Source organism: Salvelinus sp. IW2-2015, linkage group LG5, assembly GCF_002910315.2.
Source record: "Salvelinus sp. IW2-2015 linkage group LG5, ASM291031v2, whole genome shotgun sequence".
In the NCBI taxonomy this organism is placed as follows: Eukaryota; Metazoa; Chordata; class Actinopteri; order Salmoniformes; family Salmonidae; genus Salvelinus; species Salvelinus sp. IW2-2015.
The window spans coordinates 9,901,003-9,918,448 of NC_036844.1; the positions used below are offsets into that span (position 1 = coordinate 9,901,003).

At 42.7% G+C, this 17,446-nt stretch overlaps 2 protein-coding genes across 2 annotated transcripts in view; one reads left to right on the forward strand and one right to left on the reverse strand.

The window, feature by feature from the left end:
• Positions 1 to 10,907, forward strand: part of LOC111964489 (hyaluronan and proteoglycan link protein 1) — a 35,188-nt gene extending 24,281 nt beyond the window's left edge. Inside the window, 6 exon segments of the mRNA XM_070443547.1 lie at positions 1,205 to 1,305; positions 1,307 to 1,337; positions 3,985 to 4,148; positions 6,293 to 6,491; positions 7,108 to 7,410; positions 7,494 to 10,907. Of these exon segments, the coding sequence (XP_070299648.1) occupies positions 1,234 to 1,305; positions 1,307 to 1,337; positions 3,985 to 4,148; positions 6,293 to 6,491; positions 7,108 to 7,410; positions 7,494 to 7,783 (1,059 nt within the window). The 5' untranslated portion in view covers positions 1,205 to 1,233 and the 3' untranslated portion in view covers positions 7,784 to 10,907.
• Positions 10,908 to 11,825: 918 nt separating this feature from the next.
• LOC139027738 (versican core protein-like) overlaps positions 11,826 to 17,446 on the reverse strand; it is a 6,267-nt gene continuing 646 nt past the window's right edge. The window contains exons 2-4 of the mRNA XM_070443549.1: positions 14,498 to 14,642; positions 14,047 to 14,229; positions 11,826 to 13,935 (exon numbers count right to left, since the gene is read on the reverse strand). Of these exons, the coding sequence (XP_070299650.1) occupies positions 13,739 to 13,935; positions 14,047 to 14,229; positions 14,498 to 14,642 (525 nt within the window). The 3' untranslated portion in view covers positions 11,826 to 13,738. The remainder of the gene's footprint in view (positions 13,936 to 14,046; positions 14,230 to 14,497; positions 14,643 to 17,446) is intronic.

Sequence of the window (17,446 nt, forward strand, 5' to 3'; positions counted from 1 at the left end):
GAGGGAGTGAATGAAGGGAAAAAAAATAATTGAGGATCAATCAGAGTGACTGCGGAGAACCCACACACCACTCACCACATACCGCTCACACACACACACTGCTCACACAGAAACCGCTCACACACACACACTGCTCACACACTGTGTGTTTTGCATGGCTGTGGTCACACACACTCTTTAGGAGTAGGGGAAGGAGTGTGTGTATACTCTGTACGTTGAGATGGTGAGTCCTCCTATTCTCAGTTTGGGATGTGTGTCTGTGTGTGTGTGGACAGGGCTAAAGATGGATAGTGTGTGAGGGCGCTGGTGAGAAAAGTGTGTTTGGCAAAGTTTCCCCTCCGGCTGGCTCCCTGGGACGCGATATGATCCTCTCTCTGTGTGTGTAGTACTCTGTGTGTACTCGCTCTTCTTACAGAGTCGAGAGCTTCTTCAGTGTTCTACAGGAACAGGTACTCGAGCTCTGTGGACATGCACTGTGTGGTTGTGATTAGTGATATGGATAGTGATTATGTGAGATGTATATTTTCATGAATCGGTTATGTTGATGATGATTGTGATAGAGGGATGCTGATGATGATTTTGATAAGAGTGTAATAGTTAGAATAATGCCGAGGGATGCTGATGATGATAATGATAAGGATTGAGATGATGAGTGGTAATGACATTGATGATGACAATGAGGATAATGACTACTGTAGTTATCATGATTGTGATGATGGTGATGACAGTGAGAATAACTAGTTTTGCTTACTCATGCCATGCTATAAATATTTCTGCCACTGCCCTATATATCTCTGGTGTGTTTGTGTGTGTGTGTGTGTGTGTTTGTGTGTGTGTGTACATCTACCTGCCTGCATGTGTGTGCATGAATGTGTGTGTGTGTGTATGGGGGTGGGTGGTGGTGGGGGGGGGGGGGGGGGGGTGCTTGCTGTGACAAGGACACAGAGAGTGCTGCATTCCTATTGCAATCAGACTGCTCCAGAGGGAACTTACAGCACTGCAGATATATATTCTGTACAGGGGGATTATCTCACGTCACACACACGCACACGCACATGCACACACACAACACACACACACACAACACACAACAGACAATACACAACGGACACAACAGACACACACACTTTACGGAGGCAGGTGTTTTGCTGGTATATAAAGGATTTCCTGACCCTCTCTCTCCTCCCCCTCTCTCTTTGTGCAGTGAGCAGACCCCGGGTGTAGTGACAGAAGATGCTTCCTGTGCTGATCTGTGCCCTGGTCTCTCTGAGCTTGGCCGACAACTTTGACACGGCATACCCTGAAACTGGAGCACTACAGAACCATCTATGTACAAGGTAGACCGCCAGCGTGTGTTGGTGTATGACCATCCGTCTGCAATGATAGTCTAACACCTCTAATTGAAAGTCACTCTGGATAAGAGTGGTGGCTGAGTGGCTGAAATGTACATTTACCTGTCGCTGTGTTTCGTTTATGACACACACTCCTGGAATGTCTCCTCTGGTTTCATAGTATCATCTTATCTCTGTTTGTGTGTGTGTGTGTGTTGGTGTGTGTGTGTGTGTGTGTGGTGTGGTGTGTGTGTGTGTGTTGTGTGTGTGTGTGTGTGTGTGTGTGTGTGTTGTGTGTGTGTGTGTGTGTGTGTGTGTGTGTGTGTGTGTGTGTTGTGTGTGTGTGTGTGTGTGTGTGTGTGTGTGTGTACGCCTGTGTGTGTGTGTTGGTGTGTATCCTCACGCACTGCAACTGTTGAATGAGAGAGATAGGGCAGCTATGTGGGGTCTTGTTTTCTCTGTCTGATATCCTATCTGCTATCGCTCTTTATTTGGGCTATAGAGGCAGATTGCAGGTCAGATATGTCCCTGTTTGTGTCATGTTTAGAAAGCAGGTGCAGTGAATGTGTATTGGCTACTGTGCTCTTTCTGCAGTGACAATATAAAGGTGGTTTTACTACACACAGTACTACGGTAGAGTGTGGTACCAGCAGTAGTATGTCGGGTGCAGCTCTCCAGCTAAAGCAGTATACTGTACTGTGTGTGTGGTAAGCAGTTCTGTTGAACTTTAGTGTAGAAATTAGCTTCAGCATCGATCGTAGTTTCAGGAGGCAGATTCACTGAGTTGGCTGGAGAGAGGAAGTGCTAACTCACTCCTATAGTCAGTACAGGACTCCTATAGGATCAATGTGCCATCAGTCAGTCAGTGTAGAATGGGTTCGTTTGGTCCTAAAAGGGATGTACAGATGTAGGATCTTAATTTGATCACTGTTTTGTTGCTGAGAGTTTTCCTCCACAGCAGGAAATGCAAACGTGTAGTGTATTGAAGGTTTAAAAAGTTTTCGAGGGTTTTCAATTTCCACTTTAAAATGTCAGACTTGATTTGCCCTAACAGAAAATGTATCAACCACTACAATTCTGATCTGAGGATCATAGTACAGAGGATGGTCACGGCAGGCGGTCTGGTCTTTAAACCTACCCCTCAACCGTTATGTGCTGGATCAATTATATTGAAGTACTGTAGAAACCAATCATTGTTTTTGAAAAAGTGAAAGTTGCCTCTGGTGGGTGATTGAAATGGAAGTTTAGCTTGTAGCAGTAAGACTATAGAACCTTACTGTACCAGTAAAACGTTGTGTACCCAATGACCCTGCCAATGAACAGGTTGACTGAGGACGCTCCATTGTGTACATTACATAGTGCCTCCAGATATATTAGACTTATCAATTTGCTCCACACCAGGAAGAGAGGATTAAATAAACATCAAACACAAGATGAGGTAGTGATGGAATGCACAGTCAAGCTGTATTAGAGAAAACCCTGGAACCAGATTTTGTTTAAGGGTGTGAGGGTGTTTGGAGCAACAAGCTCTCACAGTCTCACTGCAAAATTAGACGTCTATCCACGTTCTCCAAACGTAGAATTCCGAAGTGTTTCTGTTGCTCCTGCTTCTCTGTAACATTCCTCCTGCTGCTCTGTATCGTTCCATTTCTCCAAACGTCAAATTTCGAAGTTAAGGGTTAAGTTTAAGCACTCATTGCGAATGGTTCGGCTAAGGTTAAGGTTTGGGATAGGGTTAAAACATTACGTTTAGGCACCCATTCCGAAGGGTTAACGTTTGGGATAGGGTTAAAACAAAAATGTAAAACTAGTTTCCACACCTGGGATTAAACACCCAACCTTCTGAGCCAGAACTCACCTATCCACCACCCTAATCCACAACACCCTACTTGATGGTACTAACGCTCACTGTTGCCCCTAGTGGCCTGTTTTGAAGGCATTTCCCGACATCCTCAGGACATGGATATATGTCCAATTTCGACGTTAATAATCTCCCTGGTTTGGAGTGATTTTTATACCTGGTGTTGGAAACAGATTTGTTTGCATGTGGATGTAAATACATGTTAATGAGACCCTTAGCATAATGTTATTATGTGTGGTTGACTGGCAGTAGTTCATATTATTATATCTATAAACATCATAATAAACATATTATCTCAGTCAGATTTTTGGAACCTGATATTTGACTACAGGGGTTCTCCTAATACTCTGGTCACTTACATTAAATCAGCATTACACAGCATGCTACATTATAAAATATATTTAAAAAATACAATGTAGAACTATATTGTTTAAATCAAAATTAAACGAACATGGTTTTTGTGACAGGGCTGAACAACAGGGATGTTGTAATTCACTTGGGATGAAAGAGATGGGAACTATTTAGCTATTGAGCAAGCCTCTGCTTCCAAGCCCAGATCTTGCTAATCGATTTCATATGGCATAACGTGATAACAAACAGGTTAAATACCATTCAGAGAAAATAAACCAGACCATTTTTTGATAAGATACAGAGAACCAAACAATGGGTTAGTGTTGTTGTTGAAGTTAGGAATAGAGAGTGAAAGAGATACTGTATGAGAGAGAGAAAGAAATAAAAACAGAGAGAACCACCCCTGTATTACTAATGGTTTAACCCATTCCTTTATTTCAGAGAATGGCCCTCAGCTCTCTGTGGTGACGGAGCAGTCCAAGGTGGTGTCGAGGCGGGGGGGTAATGCCACCCTGCCCTGTAAGTTCCACAGGGATGCGTCACTGCCGGCCAACCCCAAACTGAGGATCAAATGGACTAAGCTGACCTCAGACTACCTCAAAGAGGTGTGTTTACACTTGAACCAATGTCATAAAACTATAATCAAAATAACTTTTCCATACAATACACTACTTTTGATCAGAGTCTGGTCAAAAATAGTGCACTATGTGGAATATTTTTACCTTTATTTAACTAGGCAATTCAGTTAAGAACAAATTCTTATTTACAATGATTGCCTAGGAACAGTGGGTTCCACATATTGTTCAGGGGCAGAACGACAGATTTTTACCTTGTTAGCTCAGGGATTCGATCTGCAACCTTCCGGTTACTAGTCCAACACTCTAACCACTAAGCTACCTGCCGCCCCACAATAGCCTATATTATAAAAGAGACTAGGACAGGTGTAGGCAACTAGATTCGGCCGGAGGCTGATGTTAGTCGGTTGATGGTCGGAAGATAATTATAATAATTTGTACACTGCAAATTGACCACAACTACGCCCCAAAAGAGATTGTATTTGAAAATAAAAACCATTTCACATCTTTATTGCATTAAGACACAAACTATTGTTTTATTTCTGGGAGTACTTGTGAACAGATTTCCTAAATTAAACAAGTTTTTGCTGAATTCCTGGTGATTTTACTGTCTTTTTTGCCAGGAAATGTAATTCCCCCCCAAAATATACAGCACCAGTCAAAAGTTTGGACACACCTACTCATTCAAGTAGTTTTTATTTATTTTATACTATTTTCTACATTGTAGAATAGTAGTGAAGACATCAAAACTATGAAATAACACATTTGGAATCCTGTAGTAACCAAAAAAAGTGTTAAACATATCAAATTATATTTTATATTTGAGATTCTTCAAAGTAGCCACCCTTTGCCTTGATGACAGCTTTGCACACTCTTGGCATTCTCTCAACCAGCTTAATGAGGTAGTCACCTGGAATGCATTTCAATGAACAGGTGTGCCTTGTTACATCTTCAGCACCACTCCAACATCAACATATGTGAAAATTGCGCTTTTCTAGGTTTTGTAGTAAAACAGATAGAGGAAGATAAGTTTCTAAAGACATCATCAGTGTGCATCGTGTGATTTTAACCAATTATGAGTAGACATTAGCAATGTCTACTAATTGGTTGATGATGACATTAGAAAACCTTTATCTTCCTCTATCTTTTTTACTATAAATTTATTGAAAAGTTGTGCTTTTTTCGCCATAGGAGTGTCATTCCACCAATTCGATGCATTTTGAGAAGTGTAACTTGGCCCCCCCCAAAAAATGTCACCAAATATTTACATTCTATTATAAGAGCACAAATGTTCAACTACATAAAACACTTAATTTTTCCATCTCAAGAGGTTAAATAAAAAACATTATTATTGTAAGTGCCCATAAGTGCCAAATAAAGTAACAGGGTTGACCGTAACAGGGTTGACTGTAACAGGGTTGACCGTAACAGGGTTGACAATTTCATTTGAAATCAGCCATAAATCCCCTTGTGACGGGGAATGGAGGTTTTTTGTGTGCAACAGGGAGGCAATTGAATGGAAGCTTCACAACAACAACAACACAAAAAACATTTCTAGCCTGTCTATCAATGGGTAACAGGGTTGAAGTATAATGCTTGTCCCAATCAATTTTCCATAAAACAACACCAGAAAAGGGTAAAAAAGAGATGCCCAGCTCACCTGCGTTTACACTACGATTTGACTATTAGATGTTAAATGTTTCTTTAGAACAAAAATATCTAAAAAGGAATCTTTTCACCATATTAAAACGAGAGTTCAGTTCACGTAACAGGGTTGACCTTAAAATGAGGGACAGATGTAAATGAATCACTAATCACATGAAATAAATAATCATCTTCAAAATGGACTTTGTCAAAGCAACAAAACGATTATGGTGAAAACTTGGAGACATTTTGAAGATAGGTGGGTTTAAATCTTTCTAGAAGTCACACAGGGTGCAAGGAGGGACATGTCAAAATGCTGAATTATTCATATTGAAAATCTGATTTATTGAATTCTCCATGTGTTCTATATTAAGAGGAACTTAATTTCATGTAACAGGCTTTTACAATTCAAAATTGGTGCACAATTTCTACTTAATATATCAACGAGATGCAAAAGGCACTCATATCGTGGAATAACCTCAGAACTAACTGATGTCATCGCTTACAAATCCTTCTTCTTCTTGTTCCAGGTGGATGTCTTCGTTGCCATGGGTTTCCACAAGCGGAGCTACGGACGTTTCCATGGACGCGTCTACCTACAGGACTCGGCCCCCACGGATGCGTCGTTGGTCATCACAGAACTCACACTGGAGGATTATGGGAGATATAAGTGTGAGGTCATCGACGGGTTGGAAGATGGAACAGGCGTGGTGTCCCTGGACCTGCAAGGTAACACACACTTTAACACACACTTTCACAGTGTGCGTGTACTCACCGCAGTCTGTCTACACAACAGCTAGTATTCGATATGAACTCTGTTTGACAACGTTTTTGAGAGAACCGTCCTTTGGTAAAGTCTATTTACTGTGTAGGAGCCTGTCCTTGTCTAAATGGCTCAGGGTTCTGGCTAAATATAGCACCGCGAGCTGATACTACCCAGGAGGACTGTCAGGGGCACACACACGTCAGGCCGGAGTAATGGAGTTCATCATTTAGGTTTCCATTCCTGGCAAACCTCCAAGGAACATGGTATAACGCCATGCATCACCCAGCCAGACCAGCTCCATTATATATGAGAATGATCAACTATCACTGCCACCATCAATCTGGAGCTACAGCTACCCACACACATAACAATGGACTAGAAATTGTAGGATTTGAGCAAATGCTATAAGCTAATGGGGTTTATCTTTTTTTTTACAGCTTGTGTTATGTTGTCCACCTGTTTAAGATGAGTACATAAAACCCCAAAGCAAATGGATGTTTTATGATCTCCTGTCTCTCCTCCCTCTCGTTCACCCTCTCTCTCCTGTCTCTCCTCCCTCTCTCTCCCCCTCTCTCCCAGGTATCGTCTACCCATACTTCCCTCGGCTGGGTCGTTACAACCTGAACTTCTTTGATGCCGAGCGGGCGTGTCGCGAGCAGGACTCCATCGTGGCGTCGTTTGACCAGCTGTACGAGGCGTGGCGTGGGGGTTTGGACTGGTGCAACGCTGGGTGGCTGAGTGACGGATCCGTCCAGTACCCCATCACCACCCCCAGGGAACCCTGTGGCGGCAAGAACACTGTCCCCGGGGTACGCAACTACGGCCTCAGAGACAAGGAGAAGAACAGATACGACGTGTTCTGTTTCACCTCCAACTACAAAGGTGAGTGTGTGTGTGTGAGGGGAGGGGTGTGCGTGCGTGTGTGTGTGTACATGTGTATCTAACCCTCTCCCTCCCTCTCTTAGGGCGGTTCTACTACCTGATCCACCCCTCCAAGCTTACATATGACGAGGCTGTGCGTGCGTGTCAGAAAGACGGCGCTCAGATCGCCAAGGTGGGCCAGATGTACGCCGCCTGGAAGCTATTGGGCTACGACCGCTGTGACGCCGGCTGGTTGGCTGACGGGAGCGTCCGTTACCCCATCACCCGCCCCCGTAGGCGCTGCAGCCCAACGGAAGCTGCCGTGAGGTTCAACGGCTACCCTGACAAGAAACACAAGCTGTATGGAGTCTACTGCTTCAAGGGCCACAACTAAGAACCCCAATACGCTTACACACACACTCACACACACTAGAGAAGTTAATACATTTACAGAGAGTAGGATGGAGAGGGAGATGAGAAGAGGAGTTAAGAGAGAGGGAGGTCATATAGGGGAAGTTACTGATATAAAACATTTTAAATAAAACATTCAAACTGTGATATTTTCTTTTTAGATACAGTAAAACGAGAGGTGTGAGAGTCATTTTAAACAAACCATGTTTTTTTTGTAATCTGGGACCTGATAGTGTATGGGGGATATGTTATTTAATCTGTTATTTCTACGTAGGGACAGAAAGGAGGGATGGATTTGGGGATGGTGGGAGGGAGGGAATGGTGGTGGAGAAACAGATGATGTCACATTGTCCCAAAGTGACATTGTAAGTGGACGAGGCATACCATAGCTTGAAGGAAGTCCTTGGACTGAGAACAACCCAGTAAAGCTTCTGATAACTGAACTGATACCTTTGGGCACTTACCTTTTCTGTTCAATTAAACCCAGGACAACAAAAGAGCAACAATATTCACACAAACACAAAAAGCAAAGATAGCGTAGCTCAAGCTATTATTATTACGTTATAGAATGCAACTACAGCACAATGAAAATCCAGTCTGCTGTCCATCTTTCCAGGGTGCTACAACAGTGTCATGTACTTCACCATCATTTTGACTAGTTTATTTAATAATGTGTGTGGACCAGACATCATTCTCATCATAGAAGTTGATAAAAAAAAAAGGAGAAGCCAACCATTAGCATTGTTTAGTTTCTTTTTTACTATGAATATTTAGAATGTGAGTATCTAGAATTGTATTTCTGTTTATGGATGTCTTTTGATATAGAAATATTGTTTTATTATCTGCGCTACGCTATCCCAGAGTTCTGTACTGTCACAGGGCTCAAGTGTCGAAACTAACCCCAGAAACATACAAACGAGGAAACCAAAATACAAATGTTGCACTGGACACTGTTTATGTCAGAAGACGTACGGTGGCCTAGAGGGGACAAGGTAAACCGCATTTAGTCCTCAGCAGCAACACAAAATGCCTGGCAATAGTTGTCTTACTGAGTAGTACTGTGACACGCAGACCTGCAGTATAATATGTATGTAAACACTAGTTGCTGTGCCTCTATGTACACCTTAGCCTCTAGTTTAGAAACACAAGGCATGCCGCTGAGCTTTTATACACAGCAGAAAGCCAAAAGCAACACTTGCAGTGTAAATCCCAATTTTTTTAAAATATTTTTTTGGTGTGCTATTTTTGACACAAATAGTTTCTTATAGTGAATGAGTAGACCCAGTGATATCTGTGAAACTGGTTGTTTGAGCACTGACAAGCTGTTAGCTAGCTAACGATGCTATGTTAGTCTGCATGGCTAAGCTAAGCCTCAGGCCAACAGCTCAGGCATATCTATTTATCTGCATGAACACAGAGCCTGCGATACCCTCGCTCACCACTAGCAGTGCAGCCCACTCTAGACTAGCCCAGTGAATTGGCCAGATAATTATCCTATTTAAAAACACCATTGGTTCCTGCAGGTACAGTAAGAGACTCCCATGTAAGAACAACACAAGGGCTGACGTACACTAGCACAAGAGCTTACAGCAACACTAGCTGGCTCCAAGAGAATGTTAGGTCATTCCTTGAGTGTTAGGTTAGCTATACTTGGCTCAACCTTACATAGTTAGCTTATTGTTGAGTTAGCAAGACTTGGCTCTACCGTGTCCTATCACAACTGTACTCAGAGGTGAGTACAGGAACGCCAGTGGAAGGAGCAAAAAACATGGACCGTTATCACAAAGACCTGCTGGACAGACACATATATTTATATTGAAATTAGCCTCAGAAACTATGTTAGTACAAAAAATATGTACACTACCGTTCCAAAATTTGGGGTCACTTAGAAATGTCCTTGTTTTTGAAAGAAAAGCACATTTTTTGAACATTAAAATAACAGCATCCCGGAGTCGCCTCTTCACTGTTGAAGTTGAGACTGGTGTTTTGTGGGTGCTATTTAATGAAGCTGCCAGTTGAGGACTTGTGAGGCGTCTGTTTCTCATACTAGACACTCTAATGTACATGTCCTCTTGCTCAGTTGTGCACTGGGGCCTCCCACTCCTCTTTCTATTCTGGTTAGAGGCAGTTTGCACTGTACTCTGAAGGGAGTAATACACAGCGTTGTATGAGATCAATTGTACGTTGTGCAATTTCTTGCATGGAATAGCCTTCATTTCTCAGAACAATAATAGACTGACGAGTTTCAGAAGAAAGTTATTTGTTTCTGGCCATTTTGAGCCTGTAATCGAACCCACAAATGCTGATGCCCCAGTTACTCAACTAGTCTAAAGAAGTCCAGTTTTATAGCTTCTTTAATCAGAACAACAGTTTTCAGCGGTGCTAACATAATTGCAAAAGGGTTTTCTAAGGATCAATTAGCCTTTTAAAATGATAAACTTGGATTAGCTAACACAATGCGCCATTKGAACACAGGAGTGATGGTTGCTGATAATGGGCCTCTGTACGCCTATGTAGATATTCCATACAAAATCTGCCATTTCCAGCTACAATAGTCATTTACAACATTAACAATGTCTACACTGTATTTCTGATCAATTTGATGTTATTTTTAATGGACAAAACATTTGCTTTTCTTTCAAAAACAAGGACATTTCTAAGTGACCCCAAACTTTTGAACGGTAGTATATCTTACTTGTTTCCCCTGTCAGCAAAGCACAGTGATTAACACTTTTTAAACAGGAATCATGAGCCACAACAATGATTATGATAAACACAAGAGAGCTTCTGTCAGAGAACATTACAAATCTGTCAGAAAGCATCACCAATGCTTTTCTTCAACTGTAGTAACATACTCATTGTGAACCTTTACTAAAAAAACCTTTTTTGGCAGGTTCAAGAACTGCCCATTACTTATTTTAAGAATGAACTATGTCATGTATCAATTCATTCAAAAGGTTAAGAAAAAACTACAACCAGGCAATCATTTTTATCCCTACACTGTTTTGTGTACGTACAACATTACTCAGTTGCAGTACTGTTTGTAACTATGTTAAGAACTTTTTGGACCCAAAGTCAAGAGGAAAATAAAACAATTCAAATAAATACTCCTGACTTCTTGCTTCTTATTGTTGCCATGGAAACAACCAAAATACCTGGACTTGCAGCTTTGTGTGTATATCACTGCTGAGTGATGTAGGAATAAGGGCTATAGTAAGAGCCAAGGTACAGTATCTATTGGTAGAGGATAGGGGCTGGTTTGGGACTGAAGCACACTGTGACTGCCAGGTGTAAAGACATAGGCCTTCAGTGATTCACGCACGCACGCACGCACGCACGCACGCACGCACGCACGCACGCACGCACGCACGCACGCGACGCACGCACGCACGCACCACGCACGCACACACACACACACACACACACACACACACACACACACACAGGCCCTCAGTAATGTACGTGTTTCCAAAGGGTGGGGACGTTTGCGTAAGGGTTTTCCTGCCAGTTTGGGGGGAATTACAGAAGTACACAGAGGTCTTTTCATGGTATTCCTGTTCTGTTCGTTGATCTTGCAACTGAAAAATGTCTGTCAAAGCAGCAGACTGTTTTAGGAGCTGGATGACGGCATGAGGTTGAGACGTTGGTTTGCTGGTAGTGGTTCATATATTCATGCTGGCTTCCAGAGGAGAGCACCATTTTAGGATCCCCCAGTTAGCCTGCAAGCAGCTGTTGGGCTGCACTGACTAACAGACAGGAAAGATAGACTCATTTATTCAGTTCAATCCTTTCATTCATTCATCCATCCATTCGTTTCTTCACTGGGGGAGAGTATGAGTCATCAGTCGTCACTCACACCGTTAAACTTTTGACTGAGTCACTAGACTTTCTAAGCTCCCTCTGTTGGTAGTCAGTACTTATGACAGGTCAAGAAACTGGTACACTTTCTCAATAAACTCAAGTGGATTTATTGAATAATCTTCTGCACTGAGATACGAAGTGTGAGAATATTGATACACAATGGATCAAATCTGTTATCGTGTTTATTTTTATTGCACAGTCAGCGCAAGGTGAGATGGAGCACAGGATGGTGTATAGGTACAGTATTAGTGAGTTTTTGGTGACATACACAACAGGTACAAGAACATAAAAACGGATAAAGTATTCACATTCCCTCTGCCTCCCTCCGATACAGCATACCCCACGCTCTCTGGGGTAGAAAAACACACATATTTGGATGATAAAACACTATGATAAAACACATACATGGAGAGCAAACAGAATGGATGAAAGCAGAAAACCAAGAAGACACATGTACCAGAATCCTAACTGAAGAACAGAGACACTAGGCTACCAACTTTCAATACTGTTTCTTCACCCAGTCACTTCTGTCCTCAGGGGAGAATCATTATGGGTGGCATTTCTGAATAAATGGTCATAGTTCAAGTGCCTTTGAATGTTTCTCAAAGTCGGTTCTGTTGAGAGCAGTTTGTGGTGACTCGCAGGTACAAGTCATCCCCCTGAACAGCGCCATCCCAGCTCAGATATCTGGATGGTAGAACTTTACTAAACAGAATATGTGAAGGCAACATAATGTAAGACAATGTCCTTTCTATGCAAGGCAGATTTCTGGAAACAGCCAAATAAGTCACCCTTATAATAGCCACTTCGGTTCTAATGACCTTGAACAGTATCACAGGCCGTGTATAGGTGTAACGTATGCAATAAATTAAACGGCTACAGCTTCTTATATAAAACTTTTCCCACCTACAGACCTGACATTCATTACACTCTCTCTTCTCTCTACCATTGCATACATAACAATAACAAAATTGGTTAAGCGTAAGAAGACCATTCCCTTTTAAAGCCATTGCCTTTCAGAAGAAGATATCGCGGATGCGTTTGTATGTGCTGGAGAGCCACTGCCGGAGGTGACCTATCACAGACGCCGTCTGATACGGGACCTCTCGTCACGTCCTCTCTCCTATAAGGAACTGACTGATCTCTCTCCTGATGTGAGTTCTACTGTACGCACCGTATGGTAACAGTCATTAATGAGACAGATTTCACTTCATAGTGACTTTCAAATGAAGTGACAGACCGAAGACTGTGATAAACGAGTGACTCTTCGTCTCACATTCTGTAAGAGAGAAGAAGAAAAAACTTTGCAAATATTGGAAAATGTAATAATTCATGTTCATTTAACTTAATGGGCTCTTTCATGTGAATAATGCAAACTTGTCACCAACAAACCCTTGGGGTGGTAAGCCAAATATGTCTGTTCTTTTTAGTGGATTGTTTCTATGGGGTAAAGAAACAGGGTAAAGGGGAAACGTTTCAGAAGGCGCTGGATAGACATGTGTCCATCTCTAGAGCAGGAGAGGTCAAATTCTCCAGTTCTAGAGACGGACATTGGACACTGTGTTAACCATTAAGGCACTGTGTGTCACGGGTTGTAGGAGGAATTAGACGTGATCTGGGGGTGGATTTCACTAAGCAAGATCAAAATCGAGTTACTTAAACTTAAACTTAAATAAATATACTGAAACTTAAATTTGTCCTTGTTGAATTTGAAAGGGACTCAAACCTCTATGTAACGATGTTCATAACACCTGTTAATAAACTAGAAAAGTGTTTTATCAGAGTTTATCAGAGTTAGCTTGCTGATTATGACTAAACCTTGTGAAATACCCCCATGCCGCTATCCAGATAAATTTACATACAAATGTACATACATATAAATATATATATGTATATCTATGGGTTCTAGCTAGCCCGCTGGATGTGATCTGATCTGAGTTGCTCTGGAATTAGGGATGCAGAATAACTGTATATTTTCTCAGAAATTCCCACATTTTCCAGAAATCCAGAAATTTGGGGAAAGTTCCTGGAATTTTGCAACCGTATCTGCGCTTTTAAGGACTGACCAGAGATCAGATTAGTGTTGCTGTCTCCTCTCGCTCTGCTGTTTTTGCTTTTGGTTGGAGGTCTTCCGTTGGTCTTGATTGTTTTGGTTGCTGTATTGTTGGTTTTGATAGTTGAACTGGTTGTGATTATTGTGATTGTACTGATTCTGGTTATGATTGTGATTATCCGTGTGTTTCCTAGAAGCGAAAGACTTCTGGTAGGTAGCGGCTGAAAAAAACAGAAAGAGATTGTTAATGTTGTTGGATCTAGGCCCTGATTAGTTGGGTGGGGGGTAGTCAGTTCTGGTAGTCAGAGACAGATGAAGTGGGCAGTACTCACGGCTCATGCAGGTGATCTTGGGGCTGTCCCATTGGCCATTGTCACGGCAGCGGATGGTAGGGACATGTCTCTGTATGAAGCCGTTTTTACAGTGGTAACGAACCAGACTGTTGATCTCATAACGAGGCTTCATAGAACCAAACACACAGGCATCCTTCACTAATGGGGGCTGGCTGCAAGAGACTGGAGGGAGGAGAGAGGACCTGTCTCTTATACACATCTAGATGTGTATAAGAGACAGACACACAAGCATCCTTCACTACTGGGGGCTGGCTGCAAGAGACTGGAGGGAGGAGAGAGGACAGGGGTTAGGTATGTGTGTGTGTGTGTGTGTGTGTGTGTGTGTGTGTGTGTGTGTGTGTGTGTGTGTGTGTGTGTGTGTGTGTGTGTGTGTGTGTGTGTGTGTGTGTGTGTGTGTGTGTGTGTGTGTGTGTGTGTGTGTGTGCGTTACCTGTGCCCTTCTTGCAGGTGAAGGTGAGGTGGTAGTTGCAGGGTACGTCATTCCACTGTCCTCCCTCGTGCCAGATCATCACCACACAGTCCTCTCCAGACTGGAAGAAACTGTCTGGCTGGTTGGGACGCCAGTGCTCATATTGCTGCAAATACAATCACACACTGTCATCCTCCCCAAAGTTTAGGCCTTTTTACATGCAGCCACATTCATTAGCACCTTTCCTGCATCCCAGTTACTCTGATAGGCCCCACGGCCCTCGTACAGTATAGGATCCTCAATCAGACTACACCTGACCTATAAGCTAGTCACCGCATAACACGGGAGGAATCTTAATGTAACTTCTTTGCAAGTCTCATTAATGACTAGCTGCTATAGGGACCAGATGACAATACATTTCAACAAATGTATTAGGACATTACATACAGTTCCTTTTTGAACCCCGCTATTCATGTTTCACTATTTTTTATTTCATGACATTCACTGAGGAGGATGGATCTCTCCTTCTGCCTAGGAGGAGCCTCAACTGATGGAGACTTCTACTGCAGTGGTTCCTTATCTATTACTGTACCACTAACTGAATTTTACTCTGCCCCGGAGTACCCCTGAAGTACCCCCTAATGTGCATTTTACCAGTAGGCCTATGGTCTCATGAGTCTTCTTAAGTATCCCCTATGGGTATGCCAAGTACACCCAGGGGTGCTAGTAATTGGGGACTATAGATCCTCAAAAAGATCTACAGCTGCACCATTGAGAGCATCTTGACTGGCTGCAACATCGCTTGGTATGGCAGCTGCATGGCATCCGCCTGCAAGGCGCAACAGAGGGTACGGCGTAGGGCCAAGTACATCACTGGGGCCAAGCTCCCTGCCATCCAGGACCTCGATACCAGGCGGTGTCAGAGGAAGGCCCAAAAAAATGGTCAAAGACTCCAGCCACCCAAGTCAGAGACTGTTCTCTCTGCTAACGCATGCCAAGCAGTAACGATACACTAAGTCTGGAACCTACAGGACCCTGAACAGCTTCTACTCCCAAGCCCTAACACTGCTAAAAAGTGAGTTAAATGGTTAACCAGATAGGGACTATCGTTTTTTTCCCCCCTCGTCTATCTACACACAATACCCCATAATGACAAAGCAAAAAGAGGTTTTTAGATTTTTTTGCAAATGTATTTAAAAAAAACAGATATATCACATTTACATAAGTATTAAGACCCTTAACTCAGTATTTGTCCTGAAGCCACTACTGAGTTGTCTTTACTAAGTGCTTAGGTTCATTGTCCTGTTGGAAGGTGAACCTTCACACCAGTCTGAGGTCCTGAGCACTCTGGAGCAGGTTTTCATCAAGGATCTCTCTGTACTTTGCTCTGTTCATGTTTTCCTCGATCCTGACTAGTCTCCCAGTCCCTGCTGCTGAAAAACATCCCCACAACATGATGCTGCCGCCACCACCACGCTTCACCGCAGGGATGATACCAGGTTTCATCCAGACGTGACACTTGGCATTCAGGCCAAAGAGTTCAATCTTGGTTTCATCAGACCAGAGAATCTTGTTTCTCATGGTCTTAGAGTCCTTAAGGTGACATTTCTCATGTGCTTTTTACTGAGGAGTGGCTTCCGTCTGGCCACTCTACCATAAAGGCCTGATTGGTGGAGTGCTGCAGAGATGGTTGTTCTTGTGGAAGGTTCTCTCATCTCCACAGAGGACCTCTGGAGCTCTGTCAGAGTGACCATCGGGTTCTTGGTCACCTCCCTGGTCCAGGTCCTTCTACCCCGATTGCTTAGTTTGGCCCGGTGGCCAGCTCTAGGAAGAATCTTGGTGGTTCTAAACTTCTTCCATTGAAGAATGATGGAAGCCACTGTATTCCTGAGGACCTTCAATGCTGCAGAAATTTTTTGGTACCCTTCCCCAGATCTGTGCCTCGACACAATCCTGTCTCGGAGCTCTACGGAAAATTCCCTCGACCTCATGGCTTGGTTTTTGCTCTGACATGCCCGGTCAACTATGGGCCCTTATATAGACAGGTGTGTGCTTTTCCAAATCATGTCCAATCAATTGAATTTACCACAGGTGGACTCCAATCAAGTTGTAGAAACATCTGAAGGATGATTAATGGAAACAGGATGCACCTGAGCTCAATTTCGAGTCTCATAGCAAAGGGTCAGAATACTTATGTAAATAAGGTATTTCTGTTTTTTATTTTACTAAATTAGCAACATTTTCTAAAAAAACTATTTTCACTCTGTCATTGAGAGTTATTGTGTGCAGATTGATTAGCGAAAAATACAATTTAATCCATTTTAGAATAAGGCTGTAACGTAACAAAATGTGGAAAAAGCTTAGGGGTCTGAGTACTTTCCGACTGCACTGTATCTACCTCAATTGCCTCGTACCCCCGCACATTGGCTCGGCACTGGTACCCCTTGTATATAGCCAAGTTATTGTTATTCATTGTGTATCTATTATTACTACATGTTCAAATGTTCTATTATTTCTCCATTATTCTCTTTCTCTCTGCATTGTTGGGAAGGGCCCGTAAGAAAGTGTTAGTCTCCACCTGTTGTTTACGAAGCATGTGACAAATGAAATTGGATTGGATTTGAATCGTGCTGAGGTGGAGTAAAGGTGTCAGGATGCTTCAGTTCGGCTGGCCGCATACTCCATTAAAATACAAAAAAGCGGCAATAGTACTGTTTGTCCAATTTGGGACGCCGTAGCCAGTATGCACTTCCTCAAAACAGTCAGAATTCATCTAAGGTAATTTAAGAAATCTGTCATTCATTTGGATGTTTTTGCCAAATAGAGTTTAGTCAGTGGCTGTAATATACAGAGAAGCCATTAGGGGGCGCTCCATCTAAGTGAGCCAGCCCCATAATCTCTATGTGTAGCTGACCCAAACGTTTAGCCAACTTCCCCCACCACCACCAACAGGCAGATGGACATGGAGAC